Source organism: Echinococcus granulosus (assembly GCF_000524195.1).
Source record: "Echinococcus granulosus chromosome Unknown EG_S00210, whole genome shotgun sequence".
Classification (NCBI taxonomy): domain Eukaryota; kingdom Metazoa; phylum Platyhelminthes; class Cestoda; order Cyclophyllidea; family Taeniidae; genus Echinococcus; species Echinococcus granulosus.
Window position 1 is genome coordinate 48596 of NW_020170590.1, and position 19203 is coordinate 67798.

Genomic DNA, 19203 nt, shown 5'->3' on the forward strand with positions numbered 1-19203 from the left:
AACGGATATTGGCGACTCGAGGGGAGAGTGCTTCGTCAGTCTCGACGCCGCCATACAACACTTCCACGACCTCTTTCTCGGGAAGACTGGGAACTCCTGGGGTACCGAGCATGCCAATTTTTCAAATTGCAATGTCGCATTTTCCTCTCAAACTGAAACAAATTGATTCCAAGGTAGACAACATCATACCATCTCTATATTGCTAGGGCTTAATATAACAGCTCTTGAGTTTTACAGTTTAGTTCGCAGGTCTCCCATCGTTATACAGCCTTCGTCCTTTTGCGAGTGTCGTTCTACACTCTATTCCGATGTAATGAAATAACTTGCGTGTTTGAAAGGTGAAAATGTTACGGTAAGTATCTAATCAAGGCGGCATGACATGTAGTGTGCATTTTGTCAAATTTGGTGCAAATTTATCTGTGGGTGCTTTGTTGTTTCAAGAGCGCTTCGTTTCACATTAGCGTGCAACACGGGGTAGTTTCTAAACCCCTCTATATTTGTACTCCTTTTAGCGCTTCTCTGCATCGGTCTGAGTAGTCCCGAATCCCTGTTAATTTTTAGGGATATTTGTAGGGATTTCTATGATCACCCTATCTCGTTGCACAGGACGATGAAACCGGTGAAAAGACAAAACTCATGCATCACGTGTCATTTGAGCTGGAAACCCGACGTTGGGAACTCATTCATTTCCTTTTCGACATCGCCTTAACGACTAATGCCCTGATGGAGTTTGAGGTCGGACTTGACTCTTAATGTCGAGCTCTCACAAAGTGTTCGAGCAAGCATACCAGTTTGTGTCCTTTCGTAGATTGATGCTAGGAATATACCACTGTGGAAGATGTCACGGGTGCAGATGATTCAGGCAAACTACGGCGTTTAAGCGATTTCTAACTCACTAGCTTCGAAAATGCAGATCAAAGGACTAGACATGAGTAGCCTGATTGGCAGCATAATAAGCTTGGATGCGCGCATTCTGCACGACTTTGGTCTGAAGGTGATCATAACCAAGCCTCTAATGTTAGATGAATGACTGAAGCTGGATGTAGCCAATTTCCTTATAATGGCTAGTGACTCCAACGTCAACCCCCTTGATGAGCACTATGAGAAACTCAAGAGTCGGATTAAGGTCCGTATATTAAGCTTTTTTAATCAATTTTACCTTCAATACCTTAATAGCGACTCTTTTCTGAATATTCCGTCAGCACTTAATCGGGACTTGGAGAAGTTTGAATGGATTGCGCACTACCTGCATGTCACTCACGCTTCAATGCATTTCATTTTTTACTCTGGAGGTAATGGACACTTTTTTGAGGGAATTGGGGGGCAGAGCGTTTAAAGGCGCTGGACAGTCGCATAATGCTCTGGTACGGTGCTCGTCTCATAAACTGTGCAGGCGTTCTGTGGGTACTCTTCCTCCACTTAAATCTAGTTAAGTAGCTATAACTGCTTATTTGTGCTCCCCTCGACCTTCTCACTTGGCACAGCACAGGGCTTACAGATGGCACCCCCACGAGGCGCCTTCGATAGGGTATGTGTTTGGCAAGGGCGCCTACTTCTCCGATATGGCGAGCAAATCCGCTAATTACCTCTACCTCACACTGCCTCCCAGGGCTGCCTTCACCTCAGTGAACTGGCTCTGGGTAAATCTCACGACTCTTTCGTTGAAAACACCCCTTGATCCTTTAGGCAAAATGACAGCCGGATAGGTAAATGCCTTTTTAAGCGGTTATTTTGCTCGACGAGTGTGTAAACCCCTTATATGTATTGTACCTTCGCAAGCGCACCTACTTGAATATTATATGCGGCATCCTTTTATCTCAACGTTTGCAGTTGTTGTATATTTTATTGATAAAATTACACACAACTAGGAAGTTAAACCTTGCAATTGTCATCTTTACTGCTATAGTTTTACTAAAAAACGCTTGGTTCAAATTAGACGACAAAATTTGCTTGAAGGAAGTTCCTGTTGAGTTGCTTCAACGTTAGGTACTGCACTCCTGTAAATGAGTCATGCGCATGGATTGCTTTATAGGGACAGGTACTATTTCCCTGGGTAATTTCTCTCATATACTAGAGAATTGCCATAATGTCGTGTCTGTATGTAGAGTGAGCTGGTTACTTTGTCGATGTAATTTGTTTTTATCCATTCAAGACGTGTGAGCTCAGCCGCACTGAACGCTGAGACGTACTTCGTAAGGTCAGAGTCCGGTAATATCAGCCACAGTGACGCCTAAGGAGATGAGACGCGACTTTCTGTGCAATGAGCACATTATCATACGACACCTTTAAATTCACTTTCCAGAAATCGCAACGAACATTAACAAGATTTTATTTCTTCCTATTGCCATTGTAGGTACCACTAATAATAAAATTGTCACATTCAATCAATGTCGCCTTCGCACTTCGTTGTAGCGCATTCTGCCTTGTTCAAATGTTAAGAAGCGAATCCCCTCGTGTCAGCGTTGTAGTTCAGATAATTCTTTTAGGTCTCTCCCATGGACAAGAACTGTGGTTTCTTGCAATTGCAAGAATGTAGCATTGAGCGTAGTTATCCCAACTTATTTGTTGATTAAAGAAATTCGTACCTTGCGTAACTAGTAGAGTGGATCAAATGTCCTTGGGTGTGTGTCGCTTATCACTCTCCTATCTCGAAGCCCCATATTCTGAAATGTCATTTAAGTTTGCTGGCCGTGATTCGAGCTTGTGCATTTTGAGAACAATTTGGAGACTTTGAATTCGAGGTCCTCGGCCGTCTGACTGCAAGTTTTCTGTTTGTCTTGTGTAGTTTCTGCGTCAAAGTCATAGCAAACCCAGTTATCCATGAGGACTGTTTCGCTGCCTAATTCACTGTTTGTCTTTATCGTGCGTTTAAATTAACTAGGATGTTTCTGCTATAATTCATAAGATGTTACCGGTGGCAGTAAAGGTCTCTTAACGTAGTAACTACTATGGCTTTATACGACTGGAGAAGACCTGGGATGATATAATATGAAGAGATAAATCCTAATTATAGTTCGTTGAACTTCATCACGTTTCAGAAATTTGCTTTAGATTATCTCATCGTAAAACCCATAAGAATCGAAAAGATACTAAATAAAACCGCCCAAATACCACCAAATTCTAACAAAAGATGCAACTGCAAAAGGTGTAAGCGTATACCATCACGTCCTTCCCGAAAAAAATCGTCCTAACTAAATGCCTTGTACCACTTTCACGGTTTGTTTTGTTCTTTGCTTTGGTTTTGCTTGCACTGAAGGGAATGGATATTGTGGGTTGATAATAAGTCATTGGACTAATGTGTCGTGTATTATTTCGTAGTAAGGAAGATCCTGACTGGCCCTGTCATTTACAAGCCTATCATTTGCGCATATGAATTTAGCAATGCTGTTAAGAGAGATCAAAAGTAGTAGGCAACAAAAGCTTGTAGGTAATGAGTATAAAACATTTTAAAATATTCATTTTTATGTTGCTGACAGAAGGTTTAATAAGCTTCAACGGTGCGCGATTACTCGTTTGACTTTGGGACTAATGGTATGTCTGAGTCCGTGGTTGAGAAACAGGCGTTCATCAAGTGTCAGGACGGGCTTGTAGTTGTGCATGGAATGCGGCGATGGAGTATTTCTTTCCTGACAGTAGTTATCGCAGATCAAATTACGTCAAATAATTGATGTAAGATGAGAAGGAAGAGACAATGCACGCAATTAGGAAGTTTTGTTGCAAAGTCCGCATAAGAGGCCTTGGAGCTATTGGGCAAATTCATCCGACAACCTTGACGAAGGAAAGCACTGTTCACCACCTCATGTTGGCTGGAGCAATGCCAACAACCGAGCAGTGCGGCACTAAGCCGGCTGCACGTGAGTACTTATCTTAAGCGTAATCCAGGCAACATGAAGGCTAATGTTGGGATAGGAGGGCTTCTTTAAGAGGTATTCCGGGAGGAACGCTAGCCTATAATGGTAATGTTAGGTCTGCCGCTTAAAAGTGGCTCAGCTTGATTCTAACTGGCATTTGCAAGCCATTTACACTTGTGTCGCGTAAATGGCCGATAACTTTGAAGTCGACTAATTCCTTGAAGTGCGCAACGTAGCAGTGTAGTCTTTGAGTCACTTTGAAAGACGCTGTGTCATGCACCTATACATTGCCGACTTGGTTATGGATGCATACGAGGTTAGACAGGTGGTACAACTCAATCTTGTGCCATCAAGAGTATAGGCGAATGGTGCAACAATGAAAAGTAGAGTGACGGGAATTAGTGCGCGATTTTTATTTCACTTCTAGAAGGATTTATCACAATGATCACTTAACATTGAGAAGCTAAAATTTATGTAGTCAGGCATTTTGGAATATTTTGGTTTGCATTACTGCGTTCCACTTATCGCCAAAGTATAATCCTCGTTGAATACTGCTGCAAAATATGGAAGAATGCCCGTCTACCCGCAAGATAACAAGTTCATTAATTTCGCCAGCGTAGTGTCCGGATGAACTAGATGAGCGATTGTCTTCCGAGTGGCTGTAGTTCCCCGCCGCATTTACATCTCTCGCCCAAACCTGGATATGAAAGAGGCAATTTTTCTGCTTTGAGTTCTTTAGTGGATCTTCTAACATCGTAAGGATCTGGGAGGACTAAAACACTTCTACCCACCACGTATTATGAGATGCAAAAAAACCATATGTCTTACTGTATGGTTTGGGTAACCGAGACAGCATACGAAGCAAGCACGACAAAGACCCAAATATGGGATTTCCCCATTTGTGTATTATCAATCAGAGACAAGGAAACTGCCATCAGCTCAGAGCTAAAGGGGTAACGATGATGTGAATTCAACAAACACTGTAGACTGCTGAAGCTGCATTAAGGGACCGCATATTTATTTACGAGGAACACATGAAGAGATGATTCGATAGAATACTCTTGTTACTTCAGCATATGCATGCACAGACGCATAGTACTAGGAAAAGGATAGAAGAGGTATTGCTAAAGGCAAATAATGGGACAGGATATGAAAAGTAGAAGTTGATGGAGAGGCATTGGGAAGACCACCACTACCACAGAACACAAAACTGCTCCTAAGCATTTGCGACTATGTGACAGGACCACCCCAACACCACCTGCATGGCATGGCGCTTGAGTCCACAACGAATGTCGGGTAGATGATAACGACTGCAACCTCCTCAGTACTACCTACTGCAGTAATAATGACTGTGCATTACTTGCTTCTCTTCTTGGAACCAATTAGACTGCCTACAACAGGCACAATAAATAGTCCACTTGAACATCCAATTAGTGGAATCCTGGTAGATACCAATTTCAGTTACCTAAGAAGTGAATTTACATCCCTTTGCACATTTCAGTCACAGCTCTAATGTAACATAGAAAATTTAAGATCCATTCACTTATGAACTAAACACTCATATTTATCTAAACTGATGGTGAAAAGAATTTCAGATTTGACAGTAGTAAGCTTTACGGATGCACCACAGTTAGAATTGATTCAATTGCCCTTCAACTACCTTTTCGACTTCTTCCGATTCCCATTTGGCTAAATGTAAAAGAAGTTGTAGGCCATGAATGGGATCCTCTTCTCGACAAAGTTTACCGTTACTAAGGTTTGCCTAATCGAAACAAAGTAGCCCATGATCAGTCCACTGTGTCCTCTCTATTCATCCCTCTAACCTGCTAGCAATCCATACATTCATTAAATTTTATGGTTCAATTTGTCAACTAAAAGCAAAACTGATAACAAGTACTGTTTAGCTATTAAAATAAGTTGTGTATAATTTTATAGCACATATTGTTAATTTATGGCGTGGCAAGATGCAGGGACTACTCAGAGACGCTAAGCTGAACCGTTGTGAACCAGATGCACCAGTGGTCCCCACATACATGCGAATGTTCTAACTATGGCGCATTATCAATCACATTAAACGCACATGCAATCACCTTCCCAATCATTACTAACCACACGGGATTGCGAATGGGTAGTGCGGTTTGCAACTTGACTAGTTATTAAACAAATTACATAATATGCGTTTAACCTGATGAGGCTTTAGGAATGTAAATCATCTGTGTACACTTTGCTTCATTTCGTTATTGTTTTGGTAGCCACAACTACTTAGCTTAAAGGCTCGTCCTATCACTTACTCAAGTGTGTAGTGTCGTCACATGCGGTAAGACAGCACAACCTGCCGAAAAGATTTGGTGTGACAATCTAGTAAAATGATAAAGTAGTTTGCGGAGTTCTACTCTCCCGATGAAACAAACCATTCACGCATTCAGTAGACGGTGAGACCATGAATGACGTGCTAACGAGTCCTAAAAGCGCATACATATAATGACAAACCTTGAGGTCTGCCGACCTTCCTGTATTTTACAATAACTCAATGTGTGATACTGACGAATTGTCTAATTATCTGCCAACGTGTGTCTGGAGATTGGGATCGTTTGTGTTTAGGCTCATAGTTATGATTTTTGCACCATACAAACGGATGCCTTGCGGCAAAAACCTAAACAGGAATGAAAATTATTTTGAGTTTATAGAAGGGGAAGGAAGGAATAGGATGCTATTAAGGTTGTTTGTAAGGGGATATGAGATAGATTAACGTCAAAAGTCAGGGTGTGATACTAGTTAAATTTACCAGTTACGTGGTGCTGGGAATGGAAGGAAAATTTGTTAATAGGTTTAAAAATGGCAGCTTATTGAAAATGGCTTCAAAAAAGCCCGAAAGTCTATGGTATTTATTCCGTCGTTGTACTTGTTTGCTCGTTTGCTCAACCGGCCAGCGCTCTCATTAGCATGAGCATCGACAGCAATGCAACCAGAACTAAAAAACAAAAACCAATGCATGATAACAAAGAGTAAATCAGGCTACAAGTAAGACTGCTTGGTCATTTCGTCTTTATAATGTACAGAAATGCCTATTTTAAAGGTCGTGTCGTCAAAAAGCCCAAAATATTTAAGAAGTACGTCAAGAAATTAATTAAGGTGTAACAAAAATTAATAGGTGTTTACTTTCCTGCAATAGAGTTTACTATAATCTTAGACGTAGAACGTAGATGGTGGTGCTTTAATTTAATAAATTACTCATTCAGTAAAAGCACTCAGTGTCCAGCCAACTCAGGCCACGTGCAAAGTGGACTGATATTACCAAAATCAAACAACTCACTCGTAGAAGTGTGCTTCACCTCAGGGCCTAGATTATGGAAGAAAGCAGAGGAATTATTGAAAGTGTCATACCATAGTGGATAAGCTTATTTACTGGCATGAACAAATGTGTCAAAATAGTGTTACTGATCAAAATGGTTGCTTCACTAACTCACCGGAAGAGGTTGTAGCTGCATAAAGTTATCAAAAAAGGAATAATTTTAGAATGACTGCAACTACAGTTAAGGTAATGCTTGGCTACTCATTGAGTACCTACAAAAATCACACATGGAATTGGCATGTTTTAGACTGGCCTAGTCTTGGTAGCTCAACAGCCAATGTATTTATTAAGTTAGGGTCACATAAAAACTGGTGCGAGAAGGTCTAATGAAAGGCACTGGATACCGAGTTTTCCATAATTGTCGACTCGGCACTATCGAGGCTCTCCGTCGCAATGCCCGTAACCTTTTGTGAAGCTGACAATGTAATGCGGACAAAGACACTGCTGTTCCTCCTTCACCGCACCAGTATTTGCGCAATGCTTTTGCTTCAAATTATAATAGACGTACCACATGCTGCCTCACACTTCTCATACACCTGCTCTAAATATTGTTGCTGTTTTCAAAAGTAAAGCTGTGCTCTTTAGAATATACATTGTGATAGTTCATCTGCTCTGTATCTACACAAAACCTTATAGCCTTTAAGCAGAAATTGGTGGATTGGCATTCTGAGTTCTAAGTCACATGCATTGCTTAGGCGGGCTGAGGACTGAAAGTAGGCTTGTAAAATTTAATACCTAAATTTTACACAGCATACATGCAATGTAAACTTAGGTATTAGAAATTTAGCGTGATAGGATGTAAAGTGCAAATTCACAAGTTTGATCAAAATGCACTTCATTTTACTTACTCATTTCACCCCAATATTCTAAAAGTTGCATCAAGTAAATGATTTTAATATATATTAACCAGGAAGTATTTCGGTAACATCGAAAAAGCATACACTATTCCTTAGCACCCTGACATACTTCACGCACATTAAAGCATTTTCGAAACAAAAGCAGTTTGCTAACATAAAGTGGAACCCTATTTTATAGCACGTGGTGTTGCCAGACATATTGACTGCTGTTAAGTAGTCATGTGCTTGAACTCACCATTACACTCCGCAACTTCTGGCGATACACCTAAAGCAATGCAAGAGATTCATTTACTTCGAATGAAATGTATGTTTCTTTGGTCTGGTGCATAAGTGGTTTTCTCGGGATTACCTCACTGTGAAGTGTTATTAGCCATGATACTTTATTGCAAGGAATGATGGTGGCTCCCCAAATCAGTAGGAATATTCACTCACCATCTTGCGTCCAGTCAATATTAACTGTCATCCTTCTAGTAGAGGTATACCACCCAATAGAAGTAATAGTATTTTGAGTAATGTTCAGGACAAATGTTCTTAGATTGGATTTTTCATCTTTCGACATATTACCTTGAATGAGTGGAAGAAAGTGGAATTGGCACATCGGTTGCATTAATAAGCACAGCAAATGGCTTGACTGAAAGTGCAACAAACTTACGGCAGACAGGAGATTCAGAGAGAACAAGTGTTGTCCCCCTCCAACCACACGCAAATTTACCGTTCTGATAAAGGGATGTCTATATTGTAATGAGCAAGAATAGAGGAAATCGTGAGCACAAAATCATGAGCAATTGATGAACATCTTTACATGGCCATTGTAAGAAATCGAAGGCACTATGTTGCCAGCAAGTCTGAAAGGGATCACGTACCAAGCCCCGGCTGTTTGCACCTCGAACAGCTAATGCGACTTCGACATTTGATTGCCCCTTCCCAAATCGAGAAAGCGGAAACGATGTCTTCCAGTCGAATTCATCTGCAAGCAAAGCACTTGGTGGTTACACTTTCCACCTCCACTTTCTCTCAACTATCGGGTAAGTGAAGGGCCCAAGCATCACACAGACCACAATAACCACTTGAAATGCTGCCTGCCAAAGAAAGCATTTGAAATTGGCATGTTTTAACCAAGCAGTTGTCTTGCAAAAGTTCCTCACATACTTCTTCAGCTCAATCGACTTGCCTTCCTTTGACGTCTGAGTAGTACAATTCGGCACAAAGAATGCTGTAGAAATGGGTAAATATTCAACCCAGATTTGTAATGCCTCCTGAAGGGATACGTCTTTCAAGGTGATGTTGGAACTTTCTAAAATTTCAAACACTGATCTCTCATACTAATCTAGGGACTGGGTTTCTTAGCATACGCATGCTGTGGACTGCCTATTGCCGTTATTACACAGAATCAAAGTGCAGCAGTTCAGCTGCTTCATGTGTTGAACAAAATTTTGATGCCTTTAAATAGTCTTACGCAAAAAGTACCTTGATATAAAAGAAGAATGAATAAATGATGGGAGCCGAGTTTTAACGTTCTGCCTACCTTTATACCTTTGGCAAGGGGAACCCCAGACTTTATCGCCAAGATAACACGTGCCATTTTCGATTTTGATTGGAGACATCAAGCCATCAATTATCACAAATATCGCCTAAAATAAATTAAGACACTCTCTAAAGCCTTTTATGCATGAACAAGTTATTTAATCGGCAGAGAGATGTTATATTTGTTGCCTTGCATTAGCCTTGCCAATCCAAAAGAGCTGCCATATACGACGTAAAAATGGGTGCTGATGCTGTACACACGAAAGTGTTTATCAATTTGTCAAAAAATATCTGTTTATACAGAAACGTCGTGCATACGGCTTCTTTGGGATGACGGAAATACATAGGTGGTGATGGTCCCGCCGGTGTTCCCACAATCCGAGAACCCCATAGCACTGGGTCGGCTCCTGTTCCGCAGATGTAAAGATGTATTAATTTTTGTCCATTGTATTTATACAAATGCCTACGTAATCTGTGAGATCACAAGTGACAACTCTTTTGGTGTAATTAGTGGTAAAGACTGCCTGTTTCTTCGTGCTAAAATTATCATCATTGTGTGCACTGTGTTATGGCGTACGGTGGCAAATTCAGTAAGAAAGGAAATCAAACTGAATGGATGAATACGCACCTGAGCAGTAGGCGACGATGACAAGGAAGAAGGTACTTCGCAGCATGGCACACGTTCATAACTAACAAACTATCTAGCGTGCCTTTATCTGTTCTCCAATTTCATCTCATCACTATGGTTGGCTAACAGGGTAAAACGGCAGTTATACCAGCGAGTAGAAGATGCTCAACACGGTGTTGACTTACGCAGTGTCGTAGCCATAAATGCGTGGGTGTGGGTGTGGTGCCTGCAGCAAGTTCTCACAGACTTAGTATGCACGTGCTTGAAGTGAGGCTATGTGGAATAATCTGAATATACTTTTCATTTGCAACCCGGCGCTACAGGTGGAAATATGGGTAAGTATTCGTATTATTTTGATGTAAAATTTTTGATGGATCATGTGGTTCCTTAGGTAAATGCAACCATTCTCCTGGTTTATTTCTCCCTTTTAAAGTCAAAAGTGAAGCAATCCTCTAACTTAGTGATCACGCATAACTACGGGTAGTGCCACCTTTACTTTAAAGTCAATGATAAATGCTTGACATCGCTCAAAATATGCTGTCTCTCATCTTACATGGAGCATAGCGACCAAGGGACACAGTTTATATGCTCTTTGCCTTCCTATGTATTACCGACTTTCTACACCTCTACCTCTTGCCAATTATACATCTACATTTTCATTTATGCCCGGTATCATTTACAGGGCATAATTTGTGATATGGACTGAGACGTTGTTCACAGACAAGCTAATATTTTCTACTACGTCGCATTTGGGATTAATGGAGCCAAAAAAGCGTAACAGTAACAGCAATTTTTACAGGTTTAGTCTGCACGTTATCAGAGTGAAACTACGTGTATATCAATTTCAGTGAACTCAGTAGAAGGTGAGAAAGCGGGTTTGCTAACTCTATGAGAATTATCCAAAGAAAACCTATTTCTCCCATGGAAGCGTCGTTTTCTCTGGCAATAGCACATTGGCGGTTGCCTACTTCAATAATTGGCAAAGTGATGCGTAGAATAATTTAATCATTTGAAGCGTTTCAAGTGTTTCAGCGCCGAATATCTCCCACAGCATTGGCACACTCACCAAAGTAGAGTAATGAAATACCCACGAGTAATTTTTTTTGGTAAATTTATTCAAGTTGACAGCATTCTTTGCACTGATTTGATGTCCTGACTTAGACACATTTAAGTGGACGATTTTATAAGATGTGGAGGCAAGGATTATATTGCAAAGTCGCTTTTTCCATATATATATATATATCAAGTGATTTATTTCGATTTTAGGTGTCATTGCACCGCCCCTTTTAATAACGCTAATACAAAGCACGCATTTGGGCGATCGAAAGTAACAAAAGCAAGAAATCAAACACTAGCCTTATTCTTTTAATAAAAAAATTGATTTTTTTAAGTGTTTGGTAAGAATTTACTTTAAAACTTAGACCAAACACTTTGCACATTGAAAATTCATCCTACCCAATGCGTATATGATAATATTCCTCACAATTATACATAAACAGATGGAAGTACACCCAACCTGTCCTGTTATTCTGCTTGATGAATTTTAATACATTGTCTTTCTTTACAAAGCAATTTAATTCAAGGAACGAACGTTTGCGCAGCTCTGCGCTCTCAGCTGAGAGTGTAACACTGACATGCTCTGAGACATTGCTCACCACTTGTGGGAAATTAATGTGACGATATGCGAGCCTCAGTAGAAATAATTTGCCTCGTGATACATCATGCCGTACCCACATACTTAACTTCTTTTGCACTGGACGTCAATAACTTCCATGCTGTTTAAATACACTCTGAAATATCTATCCAGTCAATTGTAGTAGGAAGGAGCACGAAATTTAAGAGGCTATTACAAAAAGCCGACTGCTCTGCATCATTAAAAAGCTTGCCCAACGAACCAGTGATTGCAACACTATTGGAATATGTTACGTGGCCAAACATGCAAAGTCGAGATATGTGTTGAGTTTCAGTGCTTTCGCTTTGGACTTACTAAACCGGTCGACCTATCATAATAATAATTTGGCAGACAATGCTGCTGTTATTATTTTCAATGCTACTTACAATGATGTGGGGTGAAAATGCTCATCCAGTAAGCGAGTTGTAAACAATGGTCTCGAGGCAAACGCTGATAAAATTTTATGGACGTAAGATGCATTTGCATTTAATTTATAAGCTCACAATTGCGATTGATCCGTGGTGATCGCACAAAGCTCTGACATTCTCTAAGGTAGCCCCACAGACTTCGTAGTAATAAAGCCTGTCTGATCGCGGGAGCCTTTTCATTCTTAATGTATGATTAACAAAGCGCTTACAGGACCACCTAAGATCATATGGCAATAATTTGGAGTGATTTTCAGAGAAGAGACTAAAAGAAATCATAAGAATAATGCAAATGCTAATGAAACTGACATTTGGTGGGAAGGTAACAAAGCTGTCTAGCTTTCATCAAGTGAAGTAACGTCTGAACAATTATTTTGTGCTATTTTCTAAGGCCTAAAGACTAAATTGACTAAACACTGGATTTAAAGAAAAATTTACACCATCCATCTACTCTATTATCCATTTTAAGAGGTATTGATGTTCTTTGAATAATGTAATGCACCCGTGGTGACCCTGTCACAATAGCTAAATCCACATTTGCTCTTAATGCCTCAAGGTGTCATTAATGATTTTAAAATATCAAAAATGCAACTCTAGCACAATTATTTGAATCCGGAATTACGAAATCATCTACACCATTTGCCGAGGAAAACAGTGGTAAGAGTAATGGCTGGTTCCAGTTCCATGAATTGGTCCCAAGATCGTAATCCAAAATGATTGGTATTTTCATGTTAGTCCTGCGTTCACAGAGCATTGTAGTAAAGAAATTAGCCGTCAGAAAGGCGTTATCTCAATGGCGCTATCGTGTGCATTAATAAAATTTGGTATTTTTGTATGAGAACAAGCACGTGCAGGCGTAAGCTGGTTAAACTGCAGAGGCATGTGACATAGGTGGGCATTGACTGACAATATTTTGACGTCACTGCGGTTTTGCTGCACTTCAAGGAATGATAAAAAGTGACGGCAAGTCTGTAAAGCTAGTATGCGTTTCTTATAAACTAATCTAGTAAAAATAGCCAAGCATTTACTAACACGCATAAATCTTATGTGATGTGGAACTGTTTCCTTAATAGTTTCGTTGTAGCATTAATTTCAATGAGACAATGAAAGCACGACCATATACGAATCTAGCAAATGGCTCATGCGTCTAAGAAACAGTCCTAGCAGTAAGTCGTTTTAAATTGGTGCACAAAGTGAGTGACCTGGATGCTAAAGAAGAGCGTCACTGCTTGTTGTATCAAAAGCCTTTGTGCGCTTCTCAAATGTACTCACCCCTCATGCCACATGATGAATTTTGCGATCCTTCAATCAGAAGTCGTGAATATGTATGCGCCAGGCGGCTATCTCATTTACATAAGTCCACGCTTATAAGACTAAAGAAATAGGCTGTTTATTCATCTATACACGTTTGGAAAAGCACTAGTTGATGTGGCGCAATTTGAAATGGTCAGTAAATAATATAGCAGGTCATATTCTCTTACATAATTGGATGCAAATATGCTTTCATGCTAAAAACTACTTAAAAAGGAATGGCTGATATAAGATGCATCAACGGAGTTTAAGTTTGAGCTGGATGGACAAAGGAAAGTAGGCACACAACAACGTCTGCATTTCCACAATGGTATTGTCGAAAAGCTTGTACTGGATATCGTCGAAACGACACGCATCGAAGACTCCGATTTCCTGTCATACAGGTTATGTTGAGCCCCACCTTTGGTGTGGTGTAAGATGCTGACGAGATTCCCATTAAGCAGCCATTCGTTGGCGATCGCGGATCCCTCCTACAGTGCGTTATTGAAGGCTGACCTCTATATAAACAAATTTTGGCACCTACTACTTCCTTTGACATCAACAGATAAGGCCGCTTCCCTACGTCGTCGCAGATGATTAGTGGTCCTCTTGAAGCTATGGATGTATTGCTACTCCCAATACCACTCCTTCTACCAGCCTCAAACACATTCTGCCCTTCCACTGCTGTCATTCTATCTTTCTCCTTCATCCTTTCTCCTCCTCCTCCTCCTATTCCTACTTGTACCATGCGCATGTACAAATGTAAGCTGCATTGACAAGTTTTCCGTTAATCAGAGAGGACCTACAAACATTTGGAATGAGACTGCTGAGTCTGACTATCTAGGGATAGGTCTATTTCACTTAAACTTTACACAAACAAAACAGTAAGCTTGATATCATATTAGCTGAAAAGCATTTTATTCATTTTAAACCATTGATTGAATGAAGCAGATAATTCTGTTATAAGTAGAAGGTAATTGTGCTAAACAGATTATTCCATAATATCTGATTGCACAAATTGCTAGCCTATATCATACGCAATGATAGCTGCCGTTGGCTCATTAAGTAATTGCAGCACATTTTTTCTGCATCGATCATCGCCTGACGCTGGACATCATTGAAGTGAACTGGTGCGATGATCACCACGTCTGTCACCATCTTGCCAAAATAAGCTTCCGCTGTCCTTTCCATCTTCAGCAGGATGATAAACATGTTCTCCTCCGCAAACAGATGTTTCATTTTACCACAGTATTCTACCTCGATTTTCGGCTTCCAATCGCAGGTTGTGAATTCAAATGGCTGGTGTGTTAAGTCAGCTTCCGAATTTGTAATTTTAAAGCAAGTTTTTATGTTGCCTCGTACTACCTCATCGTTGAAGAGACGCCTGATCAGGCGCTTCACTTCAAACAAGGCCGCTTGATTCTTTGTGGCGTCACCGATGAAATGTTCTTTGTCTACGAATGCGACATAGCTAAGTGTTGAGCTGTAAGCCTCATAGTTAATGATAATGCTCACCTTGGGGTATTGGAAGACTTCAACGTAGGAGTAGTTTGCACCCAAATCAACGCGTATTGCTAAACATGCTGATACCCTAGTGTGGGGTCCACTAAGCTTGCTTGTTCGGTCTGACAATGGTGATAAACTCGGTTGCTGCTACCTTTTGTACTAACTGTAACTTATGAGCTAGAACAATTCACGATGGGTGCCAACTGCCAGCATGCCTGCATCCGACCCTAAACTGCCACCTTTTAATGTTTTTTCTTGTTGGTCGGTGACTGCTTGCACGAAGACAACGACGCGCAATGCTAGCCCCTGTTTTGCCTACGCCCCTGATTGGGCATTGACACCAGCATTTGTGTCTGCACCATACTGAAGTGTGGGTGGCAGAATTGCAGCGGTTTAGAGGTGTCACTTCATTAGCTTATGACTGCCAATATTGAAATGACTTTGAGGTTCCAAGTAATGAGTTAGCTTCGTCCCCAAATCTCAGGCCGTCACTGGCATGATAGGGTCAAGTAGGGGAACCCATTTTCAAAGTCTAATCACCTCATCACTGCAAAGTCGATCAGTGCGTCTTTCGCGACTGTTTTACGCCTGTGCGTACATGTGCGCATGCACGTGTGTCCAGTTGTGATATTCAAAAGTATAATTGGTATCGTTACGCTATATCAAGTGCTAAGCTTATAATGAAACAAGTTCTCGTTCAATAAAACAAATGAAAGGGGGAAATTGTAACTGCGTCTCCATAAAAATTTACTAATATTGATGCAGCAATTAATTCAGTAGCGAAAACCGCACAAATAGAGAAGCATTCTCCTCATTCCTGCATGATGTTAAGCGGTGGATGGGGCAAGTCTGGACCGAATTTGTTTATCGAAGCAATCAATAAATCCTGTTTGGCACTTCATAGACGACACAAAACTCCCATTTTATGAAAAATTTTTTGTTTTGTTTAACCAAAATATGCTATGCTGCAATGAACTTGGTTAACTTATAGATGCCTCGGTTAAAATTTCATCATATTTAAATTATAATACAAAACTAAGAGTTAAAATAAACCAAGTTTTACCTGCTTATCACGCTTCTAATTCTAATAAAAATGGGTTTAGCTTCACCACCTTGTTCATTAATTTATAAATAGATTCTTTACTTGGACTGGTGGATATATATGGGCATGTGATTTGAAATTCTACCATGCATCATATAATAATCCCGGTAATGTTCAGACTGTTCTACTCTTGATACAACTGCTTCAACACTCAGCTGGCTGAACATGGACCTGCGATTTAGTAAGCATATTTAGAAGGTGGAGCAAAATGGTATAATTTTAGATATTTTTAGTCTCTTGTGGTGCACAGAGACAGGGCCTATGCCTTCAACAAGCCATACCTAATGGTAGGTGGTATCAGACTCGATGGGATGCACGGCTCCCACGAAGTGCATTTGACCGGAGGAAACCCCGAAACGGCAAATGGTACTAAAGGGGAGGAGATGCACAGCTGGTCTCCAATCTGTGAATAATAGGGTAATAAATAGCCCTAGCCTTCACTTTGTGTAAGTTGTCAGAATCGTGAGTCTGAGTAGAGTTCTGTCCTCCGCGTAATGAAGGGAACATAATGTGAAATCAGGAAATGAGCCAAAAGGAAAGGAAAAGGAAAAAGCTATTTGCAAGGTATTTGGCGATAAGGAAGTGGGTGTTGTTACCAGAGTCCTAAGGTCGTAGTTCAATTTCCTAAATTTGAATCAGTGCTCGAAGGTGACAGGAAAACATCTAGTAAACACCACTTGCTTACCAGATGGAGAAACCTAAGTGCTTGCTTTCTTATTTGTAAAAAGTACATTGTTGCATAAACAAGGATCCCTTTGTTCCCTTATTAGATAAGTAAAATTTCTTGCCCTTCTTTTATACAATCATGATAAAAGTCGAGGCAAGCATTTTAAGTGTTGAAATCTGTGTAGGGAAAAAAGGAGAACATAAATAATGGATTAGTCTTGCAGTCCACTTGTAGAATAAGATAATTTACAGCTTAAGTGAAACTGGCACATAAACGTGTGCTATGCTGGCAGTTACCGCCGTATTTATTTGAAATGTCTGGCAAAGTAGTTTTTAGCATTCGCAAATTATTATTAATTATTCAAATATAACACTGAATGAATTTGTGAATACGTATCCGAGTAAGAGGCGACAAATAAATACGGCGGTAATTGCCAGCATAGGACACGTTTGTGGCTACCGAAATGCCTTGCGTGCATTTACAGGCTCTGCGGTGTGACCTCATCATCATAGTTGGCGGATTGGGTAAAACTGCAGTCAACTGCGAATGAGAAACTTTTATCGTCAGGCTGCTCTCCACTCTGTTTGTACCAACAATGCGTGGATGTAAGTTCTCACTAGTTTAGTGCCTAAGTGCTTAGAGGAAGGAAGCAGATGTGCTTGGTAAATTTCCACTCAACCAAGTGTGCATGTTCCTATGATTGTGGTTGACGATTGAGTTTCTCAGAGTTGAGAGGATTGTTAATGGATGTGTGAGTTGTTGTCGCATTGTTTAAAAGCTGGAGCTCTCTACGGCGACTGAAGTGCAATGAATGATATGGAAGCGCAATGCTCTAAAACACCTGCACATTAGTGGCGTCACTGTAACCAGTCCAGACCTGCACTTTGTAGTATTCTGGTGATCTGACCAACTTAACTTTTCAGAACACCTTCAAAGTCATACAAGTTTACTTCGATATATTCATGCGAATAAAGGCATCTTCACACCGAATTGTTATTTACCGTGGTAACGTAAGGAATTAATTATTTTTCTTTAGGCACATGGCACATTAGAACAATGTTAAACTTGACGTGAAGTATGCTTCGGAAGAAGTTGCAATGCTAATAGAAATGGGTAAGTAGGCATAAAATAAAGAGACGGGTGGTGGAACTAATGTGGCGAGACCTGCATTAAATATATACATATATTTATTTGTTTATATAACAATCAGTCTAATGCGCAAGCTTACTGCATCAAAGTAGTTATTAAAACAGCAATTGATTAGATCTGTTTCTCTGCACATTTCTATCACACAGGACCTGCAGCACAGACTTTTCAAGACAAGACACACTTAGTTGCAATTTTGAGCCATGTCAATCAGAATGGGTGTTTTGTGGAAAATTTAGAACAGAGCCTTATTCCGGCACCAAATACTTTGAAGAAGCGACTATTACCTCTACTATACTCTAATGTAATTGCTACTCATTACCTTTGTTTTTCGCACTGGCAAAAAATGGTGTCAGAACTGCCCCCCCACGTAGTCCAGCTACATCCCTCCTGCGCACAGCTTCATCTGACACGGTGTTATAGTTGAGATGGAGGAGCTGCTGTTGTTGCTTCGAAGCACATATCAACAACAATGATCGTCTCCTAATCCGAGTCGGCTATGTAACTGCATCTAGGTATTATAATGATGACCTAGAAACACACTAGTGAATAGACATCAGTAGCATTCGACTTGGCAATATACTAAAGGCCACCATTTCTGCCAATCGTCATTGCTGCAGATACGGGTATACACAAGTGTAAACACTTTCAGTGGGCAAATTCGTTATTTGCCACAATTTGTACACACGCGCTACCACTGCCCTTCGCCATTGTGCCGGATGGCGTCTAATGGGTCCCTTTCACAAAAAAAAATGCGCAAGCTACTATTTCATGTAATTTCGCTACATCAGAATTCCCATTTTTAAATTTAAAACAGTAGTTTCCTTTATTTTTAATTGCCCTTTGTTTATTCTAGGGGCAGTTAGTTTTGTAATCCCGTACATCGCATGTTCGTGTTAAAAGGCAACGTAGAGTACCAATTTGTTGGATATTACGCAATCTCCAAGTACTTGTGTTACAACTCATAAAATCAGGCAGGCATTTGTAGAATGGTAATCGGAGGGAGGTAATGTCTGCAAGTATTGATGGGCGGATATGGCTGTGAGGAGCAGATAATGCGCAGCTAACTCTGGATGGCGCTTTTCTATCAAGAAGAGTGTGACGAGGGTCCTGAAAGTCTCCTCACTCTGCGCGTGCAGTATTTCTACGACAATATGTGTATTTATCGGCGGTTGACTGTGGT

At 40.4% G+C, this 19203-nt stretch overlaps 2 protein-coding genes across 2 annotated transcripts; both read right to left on the minus strand. All coding sequences in view use genetic code 11, as the record gives it.

The window, feature by feature from the left end:
* Positions 1 to 6769: 6769 nt before the first annotated feature.
* Positions 6770 to 10258, minus strand: EGR_10334 (hypothetical protein; the record flags this gene model as incomplete). The annotated part of the gene is made up of 10 exons (XM_024499583.1): positions 6770 to 6822; positions 7165 to 7191; positions 8296 to 8325; positions 8493 to 8624; positions 8713 to 8791; positions 8924 to 9041; positions 9210 to 9354; positions 9586 to 9691; positions 9903 to 9991; positions 10213 to 10258. The coding sequence occupies 10 exons, from the start codon at positions 10256 to 10258 to the stop codon at positions 6770 to 6772; spliced, it is 825 nt and encodes a 274-aa protein (XP_024346001.1).
* Positions 10259 to 13857: 3599 nt separating this feature from the next.
* EGR_10335 (Heat shock protein) lies at positions 13858 to 15318 on the minus strand (the record flags this gene model as incomplete). The annotated part of the gene is made up of 3 exons (XM_024499584.1): positions 13858 to 13992; positions 14965 to 15224; positions 15297 to 15318. The coding sequence occupies 3 exons, from the start codon at positions 15316 to 15318 to the stop codon at positions 13858 to 13860; spliced, it is 417 nt and encodes a 138-aa protein (XP_024346002.1).
* Between the last annotated feature and the right edge of the window lie 3885 nt (positions 15319 to 19203).